This window comes from Dendrobates tinctorius, unplaced genomic scaffold, assembly GCF_039654945.1.
Source record: "Dendrobates tinctorius isolate UK_male_01 unplaced genomic scaffold, ASM3965494v1 ptg000096l, whole genome shotgun sequence".
NCBI lineage: Eukaryota > Metazoa > Chordata > Amphibia > Anura > Dendrobatidae > Dendrobates > Dendrobates tinctorius.
The window spans coordinates 2,080,429-2,094,691 of NW_027361764.1; the positions used below are offsets into that span (position 1 = coordinate 2,080,429).

The 14,263-nt window shown below is 45.9% G+C and overlaps 1 protein-coding gene across 2 annotated transcripts in view; it reads right to left on the reverse strand.

The window, feature by feature from the left end:
* Positions 1 to 496: 496 nt before the first annotated feature.
* HTRA2 (HtrA serine peptidase 2) overlaps positions 497 to 14,263 on the reverse strand; it is a 64,389-nt gene continuing 50,622 nt past the window's right edge. For both annotated transcript variants that reach the window (XM_073586845.1, XM_073586844.1), the window contains 4 exons: positions 10,674 to 10,785; positions 5,269 to 5,338; positions 1,405 to 1,500; positions 497 to 1,323 (listed from right to left, as the gene is read on the reverse strand). In XM_073586845.1, the coding sequence (XP_073442946.1) occupies positions 1,158 to 1,323; positions 1,405 to 1,500; positions 5,269 to 5,338; positions 10,674 to 10,785 (444 nt within the window). In that variant the 3' untranslated portion in view covers positions 497 to 1,157. The remainder of the gene's footprint in view (positions 1,324 to 1,404; positions 1,501 to 5,268; positions 5,339 to 10,673; positions 10,786 to 14,263) is intronic.

Below are 14,263 nucleotides of genomic sequence, written 5' to 3' on the forward strand. Positions count from 1 at the left end.
AAGGTGGGGGGAGGGCGGACAAAAGGAGAATATCGTGTCCCCTCTGCCCAGGGGCGCAGCCTGTGGGCTGATGCATTAGGGACATGCATCTCACATATAACCTATTATACATACATATAACTGCACAACATATTCTGGGTGCTGAGTGGTTCTGTAACACGTAACACCGGCTTTTCTTCTATGCAATACATATATATATATGTGTGTGTCACTGACATCTATATATCTATGTGTATACAGTATATCTATTCTATCTCGTCTATTCTTACCTGTCCTGTCACTCTGTGATATTACAGTACACGGCACATGAAATGCCGGCTTTTCTTCTATCATCTACTTTAACATACTTCAGTGTAGCAACTCAATTATTTTCTTGCACTTTTACCGAACTGTACCGACTTTCTCCTCTCCTTGGGCGCAAGACCGGCAGATCGGAAGGAAATTGAATGACACAAGATGTTTAATGAAAAAGATGAAAGAAGAGGTAGTAACTGGATATGGTTGATAGAACTGTTATTTTGCTTTTGAATGGCTGAAATTACACCGCACATCACAATACATGACAGATCCATGCTCCAGACCTGGAGTCCACAAACCCTCAGAAACTCGATAGACCATCAGGTGGATTCATCTTCAGCTTCTAGGGAAGCTCTACACGTGGTAATGATGAGGAGTGCCGATACATGCAGAGCTCCGACAGGAGGTGATATTCTGTCTACAGTACATGCAGGCTTGGCGTAATGATCCCACCCGCACTCATTTCACGCGAGACATAATCCAGTAAATACTTGGAAGTGACACCAGTGATATCAGGCTAAGAATTGTAATAAAGAGTCTTCAGCATCGGTACAAGTCTAGAATCCATGGCGGCTAAAGAAGAACAGGATGAGAGAAGTCACTTATAGAAAGACCTGTGCCGGCCACTTCATCCGAACAAGAAAGTCCAGCCGTGATAGTAGTGAACCCCACTATTACTCCCCATCATTCTCAGGATTCACAGTTCCATACTTATGTATTTGGTAGAAGGACCAGCGATTCCATGTCTATCCCTCAGGCGTGGTCGCTTTCCACTGTGGGCCTGGCCGATGAGGATAGACTTGTGGAAGCTCAGCTGGTAACTTCACCAGTTCTCACCCATGTGCACTTATATCGAGACATCACTCCACTGGCTCAGGGATGACCGTCACCATCAGTGTCTCATAGCTCCGGCGGATCATCATGGTGAGCTTCTCCTGAGAGTTCACAGCATCAAACACATCCTCTGCAGTGGCCGCCTTTCGGGAATTGATCTCTAGGATAATGTCTCCAGCTTTCAGACCCGCCCTGAGGGGTCAGAAGAGGTCAGAAGAGGTCAGAGGACCTAGCCAGCAGAGGGCACAAATCTCTATAAATGCAAGCACTTACTGGTGAGCAGGCGATCCAATGATCACTTTATGGATGAGGATTCCGTGAAGAACGTCTGGAAATCCAGGATCCCGGAATTTCATGTCTGCCAGGATCCTGCCAATAACAGAGCACGGTACTACATATAGGGAGTCATGTTACAGAGTTACATTTGGGAGACTATATGTGGGGAGGTGTCAGAAGATTAGAGTGGACATGTATGGAGAGGACAGGTAATAAAGGACAGAACAATGAAAAGGATAAAGGACAGGTCTAGGAGGAGCACAGTAATGTAGAAGGCAGAGGATAGGTCTAGGAGGAGGAGCACAGTAATGGATAAGGCAAAGGACAGGTCTAGGAGGAGGAGCACAGTAATGGAGATGGCAGAGGACAGGTCTAGGAGGAGGAGAACAGTAATGGAGAAGGCAGAGGACAGGTCTAGGAGGAGAAGCACAGTAGGGTGACCGGATCTCATATGGGGGGGAAAAAATGTCGGAATCTTGTTCATCTGGACCCCACAAAACGATTCCCCTTTCCAGATATTGAGAGAGCCAAAATTTCAGCTCAATCAAACGACGTTAACCCGTGCCGCTCGTTGCTCAAAATTGGAAAAAATCCAAATTGAGGTATTTTAAGATTTAGGTATTTTGCATAGTCTGTTAGACTATAAAGAATGTGACAACAACATTGCAGAAATAGCCCTGACCAAATTTTCGAACCATTTGTGGTATTTGAATGCAGAGTTGGTGGGATTATCGTTTTTTGATCCCACCATTACAGACAATGAAAAGTTGTTAATGGCTAATAAATTGCTCAGTAGCACAGATGAACCATCAGAGCACGCTAACCTACATGAGCTGATAATTTTACATAGTTATCTAATCTATTCTAGAGCTTCTGTTAAAGTAGTTTTTGAAACGTCAGAATATAATGCTCGGCATTTGCTTACAACTTGCAGGACATATTGCTTTTGTTCTTCATCTTTTGTCAGAAGGTCGTTAAAGTCGGTTACTTCCTACCTCTTAATTTTTCTTTCCTAACTTTTGGATTTACAACCCTAGCGTGCTCTGATGGTTCATCTGTGCTACCGAGCAATTTATTAGCCATTAACAACTTTTCATTGTCTGTAATGGTGGGATCAAAAAACGATAATCCCACCAACTCTGCATTCAAATACCACAAATGGTTCGAAAATTTGGTCAGGGCTATTTCTGCAATGTTGTTGTCACATTCTTTATAGTCTAACAGACTATGCAAAATACCCAACTCTTAAAATACCTCAATTTGGATTTTTTCAAACTTTGAGCGATGAGCGGCACGGGTTAACGTCGTTTGATCGAGCTCAAATTTTGGCTATCTCAATATCTGGAAAGGGGAATCGTTTTGTGGGGTCCAGACGGACAAAATTGCGACATCGATTTTTTGCGGTCACCCTAGAGCACAGTAATGGAGAAGGCAGAGGACAGGTCTAGGAGGAGGAGCACAGTAATGGAGAAGGCAGAGGACAGGTCTAGGAGGAGGAGCACAGTAATGGAGAAGGCAGAGGACAGGTCTAGGAGGAGGAGCACAGTAATGTAGAAGGCAGAGGACAGGTCTAGGAGGAGGAGCACAGTTATGTAGAAGGCAGAGGACAGGTCTAGGAGGAGGAGCACAGTAACGCAGAAGGCAGAGGAAAGGTCTAGGAGGAGGAGCACAGAGTAACGTAGAAGGCAGAGGTCAACACTAGGAAGAGGAGCACAGAGTAATGCAGAAGGCAGAGGACAAGTCTAGGAGGAGGAGCACAGTAATGTAGAAGGCAGAAGACAGATCTAGGAGGAGCACAGAGTAATGTAGAAGGCAGAGGACAGGTCTAGGAGGAGGAGCAGCACAGTAATGGAGAAGGCAGAGGACAGGTCCAAGAGGAGGAGCACAGTAATGTAGAAGGCAGAGGACATGACTAGGAAGAGCACAGAATAATGCAGAAGGCAGAGGACAGGTCTAGGAGAAAGAGCACAGAATAATGTAGAAGGCAGAGGACAGGTCTAGGAGGAGGAGAACAGAGTAATGTAGAAGGCAGAGGATGGGTCTAATAGGAGGAGCAGAGTAATGTAGAAGGCAGAGGTCAAGTGTAGGAGGAGGAGCACAGAGTAATGCAGAAGGAAGAGGACAGGTCTAGGTGGAGTTGCACAGAGTAATGTAGAAGGCAAAAAAGACAAGTCTAGGAGGAGGAGAACAGTAATGTAAAAGGCAGAGGACAGATCTAGGAGGAGGAGCACAGAGTAATGTAGAAGGCAGAGGACAGGTCTAGGAGGAAGAGCACAGAGTAATGTAGAAGGCAGAGGACAGGTCTAGGAGGAGGAGCACAGTAATGTAGAAGGCAGAGGACAGGTCTAGGAGGAGGAGCACAGTTATGTAGAAGGCAGAGGACAGGTCTAGGAGGAGGAGCACAGTAACGCAGAAGGCAGAGGAAAGGTCTAGGAGGAGGAGCACAGAGTAACGTAGAAGGCAGAGGTCAACACTAGGAAGAGGAGCACAGAGTAATGCAGAAGGCAGAGGACAAGTCTAGGAGGAGGAGCACAGTAATGTAGAAGGCAGAAGACAGATCTAGGAGGAGGAGCACAGAGTAATGTAGAAGGCAGAGGACAGGTCTAGGAGGAGGAGCACAGTAATGTAGAAGGCAGAGGACAGATCTAGGAGGAGGAGCGCAGAGTAATGCAGAGGACAGGTCGAGGAGGAGGAGCACAGAGTAATGCAGAAAGCAGAGGACAAGTCTAGGAGGAGGAGCATAGTAATGTAAAAGGCAGATGACAGGTCTAGGAGGAGGAAAACAGTAATGTAGAAGGCAGAGGACAGGTCTAGGAGGAGGAGCACAGAGTAACAGAAGGCAGAGGTCAACACTAGGAGGAGGAGCACAGAGTAATGCAGAAGGCAGAGGACAAGTCTAGGAGAAGGAGCACAGAAATGTAGAAGGCAGAGGACAGATCTAGGAGGAGGAGCACAGAGTAATGCAGAAGGCAGAGAACAGAGTAATGTAGAAGGCAGAGGACAGGTCTAGGAGGAGGAGCACAGTAATGTAGAAGGCAGAGGACAGGTCTAGGAGGAGGAGCACAGAGTAATGCAGAAGGCAGAGGACAGGTCTAGGAGGAGGAGCACAGAGTAATGCAGAAGGCAGAGGACAGGTCTAGGAGGAGGAGCACAGAGTAATGCAGAAGGCAGAGGACAGGTCTAGGAGGAGGAGCACAGAGTAATGCAGAAAGCAGAGGACAAGTCTAGGAGGAGGAGCACAGTAATGTAAAAGGCAGACGACAGGTCTAGGAGGAGGATTACAGAGTAACATAGAAGGCAGAGGTGAACACTAGGAGGAGCACAGAGTAATGCAGAAAGCAGAGGACAAGTCTAGGAGGAGGAGCACAGTAATGTAGAAGGCAGAGGACAGGTCTAGGAGGAGGAGCACAGTAATGTAGAAGGCAGAGGACAGATCTAAGAGGACGAGCAGAGTACTGTAGAAATCAGAGGGCAGGTCCAGGAGGAGGAGGAGCACATAGTACTGTAGAAGGCAGAGGAGAGGTCTAGGAGGAGGAGCACAGAGTACTGTAGAAAGCAGAGGAGAGGTCTAGGAGGAGGAGCACAGAGTAATGTAGAAGGCAGAGGAGAGGTCTAAGAGTAGAAGAACAGTAATGTATAAAGCAAAGGACAGGTCTAGGAATAGAAGAACAGAGTAATGTATATAAGTCAGAGGACAGATTTAGGAGGAGAAGGAGCACAGAGTAATGCAGAAGCAGAGTACAGATCTAGGAAGAGCAGAACAGAGAAATATAGAAGGCAGAGGACAGATTTAGGAGGAAGAGTACAGATTAGGTGTTTGAATTGGTTGCTTATTTGGGTTTGAGACATGCCCCTCTGTACCTTGGCGTCAATGTTAGCATCATAACTCCAATGTATCTCTGCTTCACTTCCGAGCGTCCGAACCAAGAACCTGGATCAGAAAGCAACTTACATTACCGATTCTGTGCTTCACCACCACCCCTGACCACATTACCCGACTTGACCTTCATTCCCAATTCCATGGTGAAGGCTCACCCCTGTGCACAATAGAGTCTAACTTTGCACTTCAGACCCACCACTAAGCACATTACCCTGACTCTACCTCAGTGCTGCAGACCCACACCTGAGCACATTACCCTGACTCTACCTCAGTGCTGCAGACCCACACCTGAGCACATTACCCTGACTCTACCTCAGTGCTACAGACCCACACCTGAGCACATTACCCTGACTCTACCTCAGTGCTACAGACCCACACCTGAGCACATTACCCTGACTCTACCTCAGTGCCACAGACCCACATCTGAGCACATTACCCTGACTCTACCTCAGTGCTACAGACCCACACCTGAGCACATTACCCTGACTCTACCTCAGTGCTACAGACCCACACATGAGCACATTACCCTGACTCTACCTCAGTGCTACAGACCCACACCTGAGCACATTACCCTGAGTCTAACTCAGTGCTACAGACCCACACCTGAGCACATTACCCTGACTCTACCTCAGTGCTACAGACCCACACCTGAGCACATTACCCTGACTCTACCTCAGTGCTACAGACCCACACCTGAGCACATTACCCTGACTCTACCTCAGTGCTACAGACCCACACCTGAGCACATTACCCTGACTCTACCTCAGTGCTACATGTTATGATGGAGTCACCGTATGAGGCAAAAATAGAAATGCTAGCTAAGTCCAGAGAACCAGAGAAGTTGGCAGCTATCGGATTGCAGACCCCTGAACCTATCAACACAACTAGCAGTAGCTGTGGGGGGCTCCTACGATGCCCTAGGCCCCTCGATCACAGCCGGAGGACTACATAGCCTAAAGACAGAAAGGGAAATCTAAACTGCCCCAGAGCAGACCCCAAAGCAAAAGGCAGCCCCCCACATATAATGACGGTGAAGCAAGAAAGAACAAAACACAGACAGAAAGATAGACTGAGCAAAGATGGGGCCCAAGCTAGCTTAGATAGGAAAGGACAGGAAGGCTGCTGTCTGCAATCCGTGAAAAACCCTATGAAAATAAGAGCCAACAAACTGACAGTAAAAAAAGGCCCTGAAGACGCTAGGCTTCAAAAAAGGCTATGTCAGTACTCAGGAATATTCTGAAGACAGAGCAACAGGCAAAAGGAGATTCAGCTCACCCCAGCAGGAAATGGCAGAATCCAGAAAAGCAAGGAAAACAAAACACTAATGCAAAAAGGCAAAGCAGAAATCTTAGCTTTAGATGAGCAGGAATCAGACTGGTTTCCTAGAAGTCCATAGAGAAATCACCCGCAGGCCAGAAGGGCGTCGGCAGCCTTATATCCAGTCATTAACTCCACTCAGCCAGTCATCATCATCAGCACCAGGTGTTTGACAATCAGGCTCACTACCTTTCTTCACCAGAAGAGGGAGTTCCTCGGGCCTCAGTAGTGAAGGGGAAAATGAACTCACAACAGTACCTCCCCCTTGAGGAGGGGTCACCGAACCCTCAACCACGCCACCAGGGCGATCAGGGTGAGCCCGATGAAAGGCACGCACCAATCTTTTGGCATGAATATCAGAGGCAGAGACCCAGGAATTATCCTCCTGACCATAACCCTTCCACTTAACCAAATACTGGAGTCTCCGTCTAGCCAGACGGGAATCCAGTACTTTCTCTACCTCATATTCCATGTTACCTTCAACCAATACAGGGTCTGGAGGTGCCACCCCTGGAACAACAGGTTCAACAAACCTCTTCAACAAAGATTTATGGAACACATTATGGATTTTAAATGTGACAGGAAGAGCCAAACGAAAAGAGACCGGATTAATAATCTCCAAAATCTTGTAAGGTCCAATAAATCTAGGCTTAAACTTAGGAGAAGCCACCTTCATAGCAATATTTTTTGATGATAACCACACCATATCACCAACCTTAAACTGGGGACCAATGGTCCTATGTCGGTTGGAAAACCGCTGGGCCTTTTCGTGGGAGAGAGATAACTTATCCACCACTTGGTCCCAGATCTGGTGCATTCTCTCCACCACTGTGTCAACACCTGGGCAGGCAGAGGGCTCCACCTGCCCTGAAGAAAATCGAGGATGAAACCCAAAGTTACAAAAAAAAGGTGACATCAAAGTGGCAGAACTAGCTCTATTATTTAAAGCAAATTTGGCCAAGGGCAAAAACGAAACCCAATCATCCTGATCAGCAGAAATAAAACATCTCAAATATGACTCCAAGGTCTGGTTTGTTCTCTCTGTCTGCCCATTGGTCTGAGGGTGAAAAGCAGAGGAGAAGGACAACTGAATTCCCAGCTTGGAACAGAAAGTTCTCCAAAATCTAGACACAAACTGGACTCCTCTGTCAGATACAATGTTCTCAGGAATCCCGTGCAAGCGAACCACCTGTTGAAAAAACAGGGGCACCAACTCAGAGGACGATGACAACTTAGGGAGTGGTACAAGATGAACCATCTTAGAGAACCTATCACAAATCACCCAAATAACAGTCAGTCATTCTCTGATAGACAGGCATATCAGAGATGAAATCCATTGAAATATGGGTCCATGGCCTCTTGGGGACCGGCAAAGGCATCAACAACCCACTAGAGCGAGAACACGATTTAGACCGATCCCCAAAAAATACATCAGGTGAAGGAATCTTTGATTCAGCAGCATGTGAATGAGTGAGGTAGGTGGAAATTCCCCGCACTTCCGAAGCGAGCTGCTCCACACGATCAGACAATTGCTTTATCTCCATTGAGAGAAAAAAAAATTCCCCCTACGGCCTCAGAGATATAGAGGAAAAAATATACACACTTTTTTTTTTTTTTTTTTTTATACAATTCTTTCCTGCAATTGAGTACCCTATGAAAATAAGAGCCAACAAACTGACAGTAAAAAAGGCCCTGAAGACGCTAGGCTTCAAAAAAGCTATGTCAGTACTCAGGAATATACTGAAGACAGAGCAACAGGAGATTCAGCTCACCACAGCAGGGAATGGCAGAATCCAGAAAAGCAAGGAAAACAAAACACTAATTCAAAAAGGCAAAGCAGAAATCTTAGCTTTAGATGAGCAGGAATCAGACTGGTTTCCTAGAAGTCCACAGAGAAATCACCCGCAGGCCAGAAGGGCGTCGGCAGCCTTATATCCAGTCATTAACTCCACTCAGCCAGTCATCATCATCAGCACCAGGTGTTTGACAATCAGGCTCACTACCTTTCTTCACCAGAAGAGGGAGTTCCTCGGGCCTCAGTAGTGAAGGGGAAAATGAACTCACAACAGTACCTCCCCCTTGAGGAGGGGTCACCGAACCCTCAACCACGCCACCAGTGCGATCAGGGTGAGCCCGATGAAAGGCATGCACCAATCTTTTGGCATGAATATCAGAGGCAGAGACCCAGGAATTATCCTCCTGACCATAACCCTTCCACTTAACCAAATACTGGAGTCTCCGTCTAGCCAGACGGGAATCCATTACTTTCTCTACCTCATATTCCATGTTACCTTCAACCAATACAGGGTCTGGAGGTGCCACCCCCGGAACAACAGGTTCAACAAACCTCTTCAACAAAGATTTATGGAACACATTATGGATTTTAAATGTGACAGGAAGAGCCAAACGAAAAGAGACCGGATTAATAATCTCCAAAATCTTGTAAGGTCCAATAAATCTAGGCTTAAACTTAGGAGAAGCCACCTTCATAGCAATATTTTTTGATGATAACCACACCATATCACCAACCTTAAACTGGGGACCAATGGTCCTATGTCGGTTGGAAAACCGCTGGGCCTTTTCGTGGGAGAGAGATAACTTATCCACCACTTGGTCCCAGATCTGGTGCATTCTCTCCACCACAGTGTCAACACCTGGGCAGGCAGAAGGCTCCACCTGCCCTGAAGAAAATCGAGGATGAAACCCAAAGTTACAAACAAAAGGTGACATCAAAGTGGCAGAACTAGCTCTATTATTTAAAGCAAATTCGGCCAAGGGCAAAAACGAAACCCAATCATCCTGATCAGCAGAAATAAAACATCTCAAATATGACTCCAAGGTCTGGTTTGTTCTCTCTGTCTGCCCATTGGTCTGAGGGTGAAAAGCAGAGGAGAAGGACAACTGAATTCCCAGCTTGGAACAGAAAGTTCTCCAAAATCTAGACACAAACTGGACTCCTCTGTCAGATACAATGTTCTCAGGAATCCCGTGCAAGCGAACCACCTGTTGCAAAAACAGGGGCACCAATTCAGAGGACGATGACAACTTAGGGAGTGGTACAAGATGAACCATCTTAGAGAACCTATCACAAATCACCCAAATAACAGTCATTCTCTGATAGACAGGCATATCAGAGATGAAATCCATTGAAATATGGGTCCATGGCCTCTTGGGGACCGGCAAAGGCATCAACAACCCACTAGAGCGAGAACACGATTTAGACCGATCCCCAAAAAATACATCAGGTGAAGGAATCTTTGATTCAGCAGCATGTGAATGAGTGAGGTAGGTGGAAATTCCCCGCACTTCCGAAGCGAGCTGCTCCACACGATCAGACAATTGCTTTATCTCCATTGAGAGAAAAAAAATTCCCCCTGCGGCCTCAGAGATATAGAGGAAAAAATATACACACTTTTTTTTTTTTTTTTTTTTTTTATACAATTCTTTCCTGCAATTGAGTACCCTATGAAAATAAGAGCCAACAAACTGACAGTAAAAAAGGCCCTGAAGACGCTAGGCTTCAAAAAAGCTATGTCAGTACTCAGGAATATACTGAAGACAGAGCAACAGGAGATTCAGCTCACCCCAGCAGGGAATGGCAGAATCCAGAAAAGCAAGGAAAACAAAACACTAATGCAAAAAGGCAAAGCAGAAATCTTAGCTTTAGATGAGCAGGAATCAGACTGGTTTCCTAGAAGTCCACAGAGAAATCACCCGCAGGCCAGAAGGGCGTCGGCAGCCTTATATCCAGTCATTAACTCCACTCAGCCAGTCATCATCATCAGCACCAGGTGTTTGACAATCAGGCTCACTACCTTTCTTCACCAGAAGAGGGAGTTCCTCGGGCCTCAGTAGTGAAGGGGAAAATGAACTCACAACAGCTACAGACCCACACCTGAGCACATTACCCTGACTTGACCTCCATCCCTTAGTTCTCATGGTAGGACTAATTCAATGGTGAAGACCCACCCAGCACATTACCCTAACTCCGCCAAAGTGGAGCAGACCCACCCTTGAGCACATTACTGACTGCGCCTTAGTGCTGGAGACCCACACGTGTGTATCTTACCCTGACTCCGCCTCTCCTCCTGCTGAAGAAATCGTCTCACTCTGTCTGACGGAATTGCGAAGGAAATGCCAGCCGTCACTTTAAGAGTATTAATACCTATGACTTCACCGTCCTGCAAACAGTAAAACAGTGTAATATGCTAGTCAGTGTGAAATATACAGATCTTAATATCCCTCTTGGTGTGTAATATGCTGGGGCTGAGCAATATGATGTTGGGTGTACAATATACAGATTGTAATATTACAATATTATTGTAATACTACAGAGTGCAGTAAGTCGCTCGGTGTGTGATATGCAGAATGCAATATGCAGCTTGGTGTGTGATATGCAGAGTGTAATATGCAGCTTGGTGTGTGATATGCAGAGTGTAATATGCTGCTCGGTGTGTGATATGTAGAGTGTAATAAGTCGCTCGGTGTGTGATATGCAGAGTGCAATATGCCGCTCTGTGTGTGATATGCAGAGTGCAATATGTTGCTCGGTGTGTGATATGCAGAGTGTAATATGCCGCTCGGTGTGTGGTATGCAGAGTGCAATATGTCGCTCGGTGTGTGATATGCAGAGTGCAATATGCCGCTCGGTGTGTGATATGCAGAGTGCAATATGCCGCCCCGTGTGTGATATGCAGAGTGCAACATGCCGCTCGGTGTGTGGTATGCAGAGTGTAATAGGTCGTTCGGTGTGTGATATGCAGAGTGCAATATGCTGCTCGGTGTCTGATATATAAAGTTTAATATGCCGCTCGGTATGTGATATGCAGAGTGTAATATGTCGCTCGTTGTGTAGTACGCAGAGTGCAATATGCCGCTCGGTGTGTGTGATATACAGAGTGCAATATGCTGCTCGGTGTGTGTGATATAAAGTTTAATATGCCGCTCGGTATGTGATATGCAGAGTGCAATATGCCGCCCGGTGTGTGATATGTAGAGTGTAATATGTCGCTCGTTGTGTAGTACGCAGAGTGCAATATGCCGCTCGGTGTGTGTGATATACAGAGTGCAATATGCTGCTCGGTGTGTGTGATATAAAGTTTAATATGCCGCTCGGTATGTGATATGCAGAGTGCAATATGCCGCCCGGTGTGTGATATGTAGAGTGTAATATGTCGCTCGTTGTGTGGTATACAGAGTGCAATATGCCGCTCGGTGTGTGTGATATACAGAGTGCAATATGCCGCTCGGTGTGTGTGATATGCAGAGTGTAATATGCCGCCCGGTGTGTGGTATGCAGAGTGTAATATACCGCCCGGTGTGTGGTATGCAGAGTGTAATATGCCGCCCGGTGTGTGGTATGCAGAGTGTAATATGCCGCCCGGTGTGTGGTATGCAGAGTGTAATATGCCGCCCGGTGTGTGGTATGCAGAGTGTAATATGCCGCCCGGTGTGTGGTATGCAGAGTGTAATATGCCGCCCGGTGTGTGGTATGCAGAGTGTAATATGCCGCCCGGTGTGTGGTATGCAGAGTGTAATATGCCGCCCGGTGTGTGGTATGCAGAGTGTAATATGCCGCCCGGTGTGTGGTATGCAGAGTGTAATATGCCGCCCGGTGTGTGGTATGCAGAGTGTAATGTGTCGCTCAGTGTGTGATATATAAACTTTAATATGTTGCTCGGTGTGTGTGATATACAGAGTGTAATATGACACTCAGTGTGACGACACAGCAGTTCTTCTTAATTATGCCAGATGTACATTGTATAGGCCCAGAATCAAACTGTTGCCTGTATTGACTGTTCTTGTAGCGTGAATATTTACCTCTAATATTATCTCCTACAGTTTATTTTCTGTTTTCTTTGCTAAACAGTGATGCATGGCCACTGAGCAATGATGTGTGCTGATAAGCTGATCACATACATTGTCCAGGCCAGCCAGTTTGTTGGCTTTCCAAACAGAGGAGGAAAAACTATGCAAATAGCTGACATAATGGAACAATGCAGGGTGGCCTCATTCACATCTCTCTAACATCTGGATTCTGGTTAAAGGCCAGTTGAGAACTACAGTTGTGGCCAAAAGTATTGACACCCCTGCAATTCTGTCAGATAATACTCCGTTTCTTCCTGAAAATGATTGCAAACACAAATTCTTTGGTATTATTATCTTTATTCAATTTGTCTTCAATGAAAAAACACAAAAGAGAATGAAGCAAAAAGCAAAACATTGATCATTTCACACAAAACTCCAAAAATGGGCCAGACAAAAGTATTGACACCCTCAGCCTAATACTTCTTTGCACAACCTTTAGCTAAAATAACTGCGACCAACCGCTTCCGGTAACCATCAATGAGTTTCTTACACTGCTCTGCTGGAATTTTAGACCATTCTTCTTTGGCAAACTGCTCCAGGTCCCTGATATTTGAAGGGTGCCTTCTCCAAACTGCCATTTTTAGATCTCTCCACAGGTGTTCTATGGGATTCAGGTCTGGACTCATTGCTGGCCACCTTAGAAGTCTCCAGTGCCCTCTCTCAAACCATTTTCTAGTGCTTTTTGAAGTGTGTTTTGGGTCATTGTCCTGCTGGAAGACCCATGACCTCTGAGGGAGACCCAGCTTTCTCACACTGGGCCCTACATTATGCTGCAAAATTTGTTGGTAGTCTTCAGACTTCATAATGCCATGCACACGGTCAAGCAGTCCAGTGCTAGAGGCAGCAAAGCAACCTCAAAACATCAGGGAACCACCGCCATGTTTGACTGTAGGGACAGTGTTCTTTTCTTTGAATGCCTCTTTTTTTCTCCTGTAAACTCTATGTTGATGCCTTTGCCCAAAAAGCTCTACTTTTGTCTCATCTGACCAGAGAACATTCTTGCAAAAAACGTTTTAGGCTTTTTCAGGTAAGTTTTGGCAAACTCCAGCCTGGCTTTTTTATGTCTCGGGGTAAGAAGTGGGGTCTTCCTGGGTCTCCTACCATACAGTCCGTTTTCATTCAGACGCCGACGGATAGTACGGGTTGACACTGTTGTACCCTCGGACTGCAGGGCAGCTTGAACTTGTTTGGATGTTAGTGGAGGTTCTTTATCCAACATCCGCACAATCTTGCGTTGAAATCTCTTGTCAATTTTTCTTTTCCGTCCACATCTAGGGAGGTTAGCCACAGTGCCATGGGCTTTAAACTTCTTGATGACACTGCGCACGGTAGACACAGGAACATTCAGGTCTTTGGAGATGGACTTGTAGCCTTGAGATTGCTCATGCTTCCTCACAATTTGGTTTCTCAAGTCCTCAGACAGTTCTTTGGTCTTCTTTCTTTTCTCCATGCTCCATGTGGTACACACAAGGACACAGGACAGAGGTTGAGTCAACTTTAATCCATGTCAACTGGCTGTAAGTGTGATTTAGTTATTGCCAACACCTGTTAGGTGCCACAGGTAAGTTACAGGTGCTGTTATTTACACAAATTAGAGAAGCATCACATGATTTTTCCAACAGTGCCAATACTTTTGTCCACCCTCTTTTTTATGTTTGGTGTGGAATTATATCCAATTTGGCTTTAGGACAATTCTTTTTGTGTTTTTTCATTTAAGACAAATTAAATGAAGATAATAAAGAATTTGTGTTTGCAATCATTTTCAGGAAGAAACTGAGTATTATCTGACAG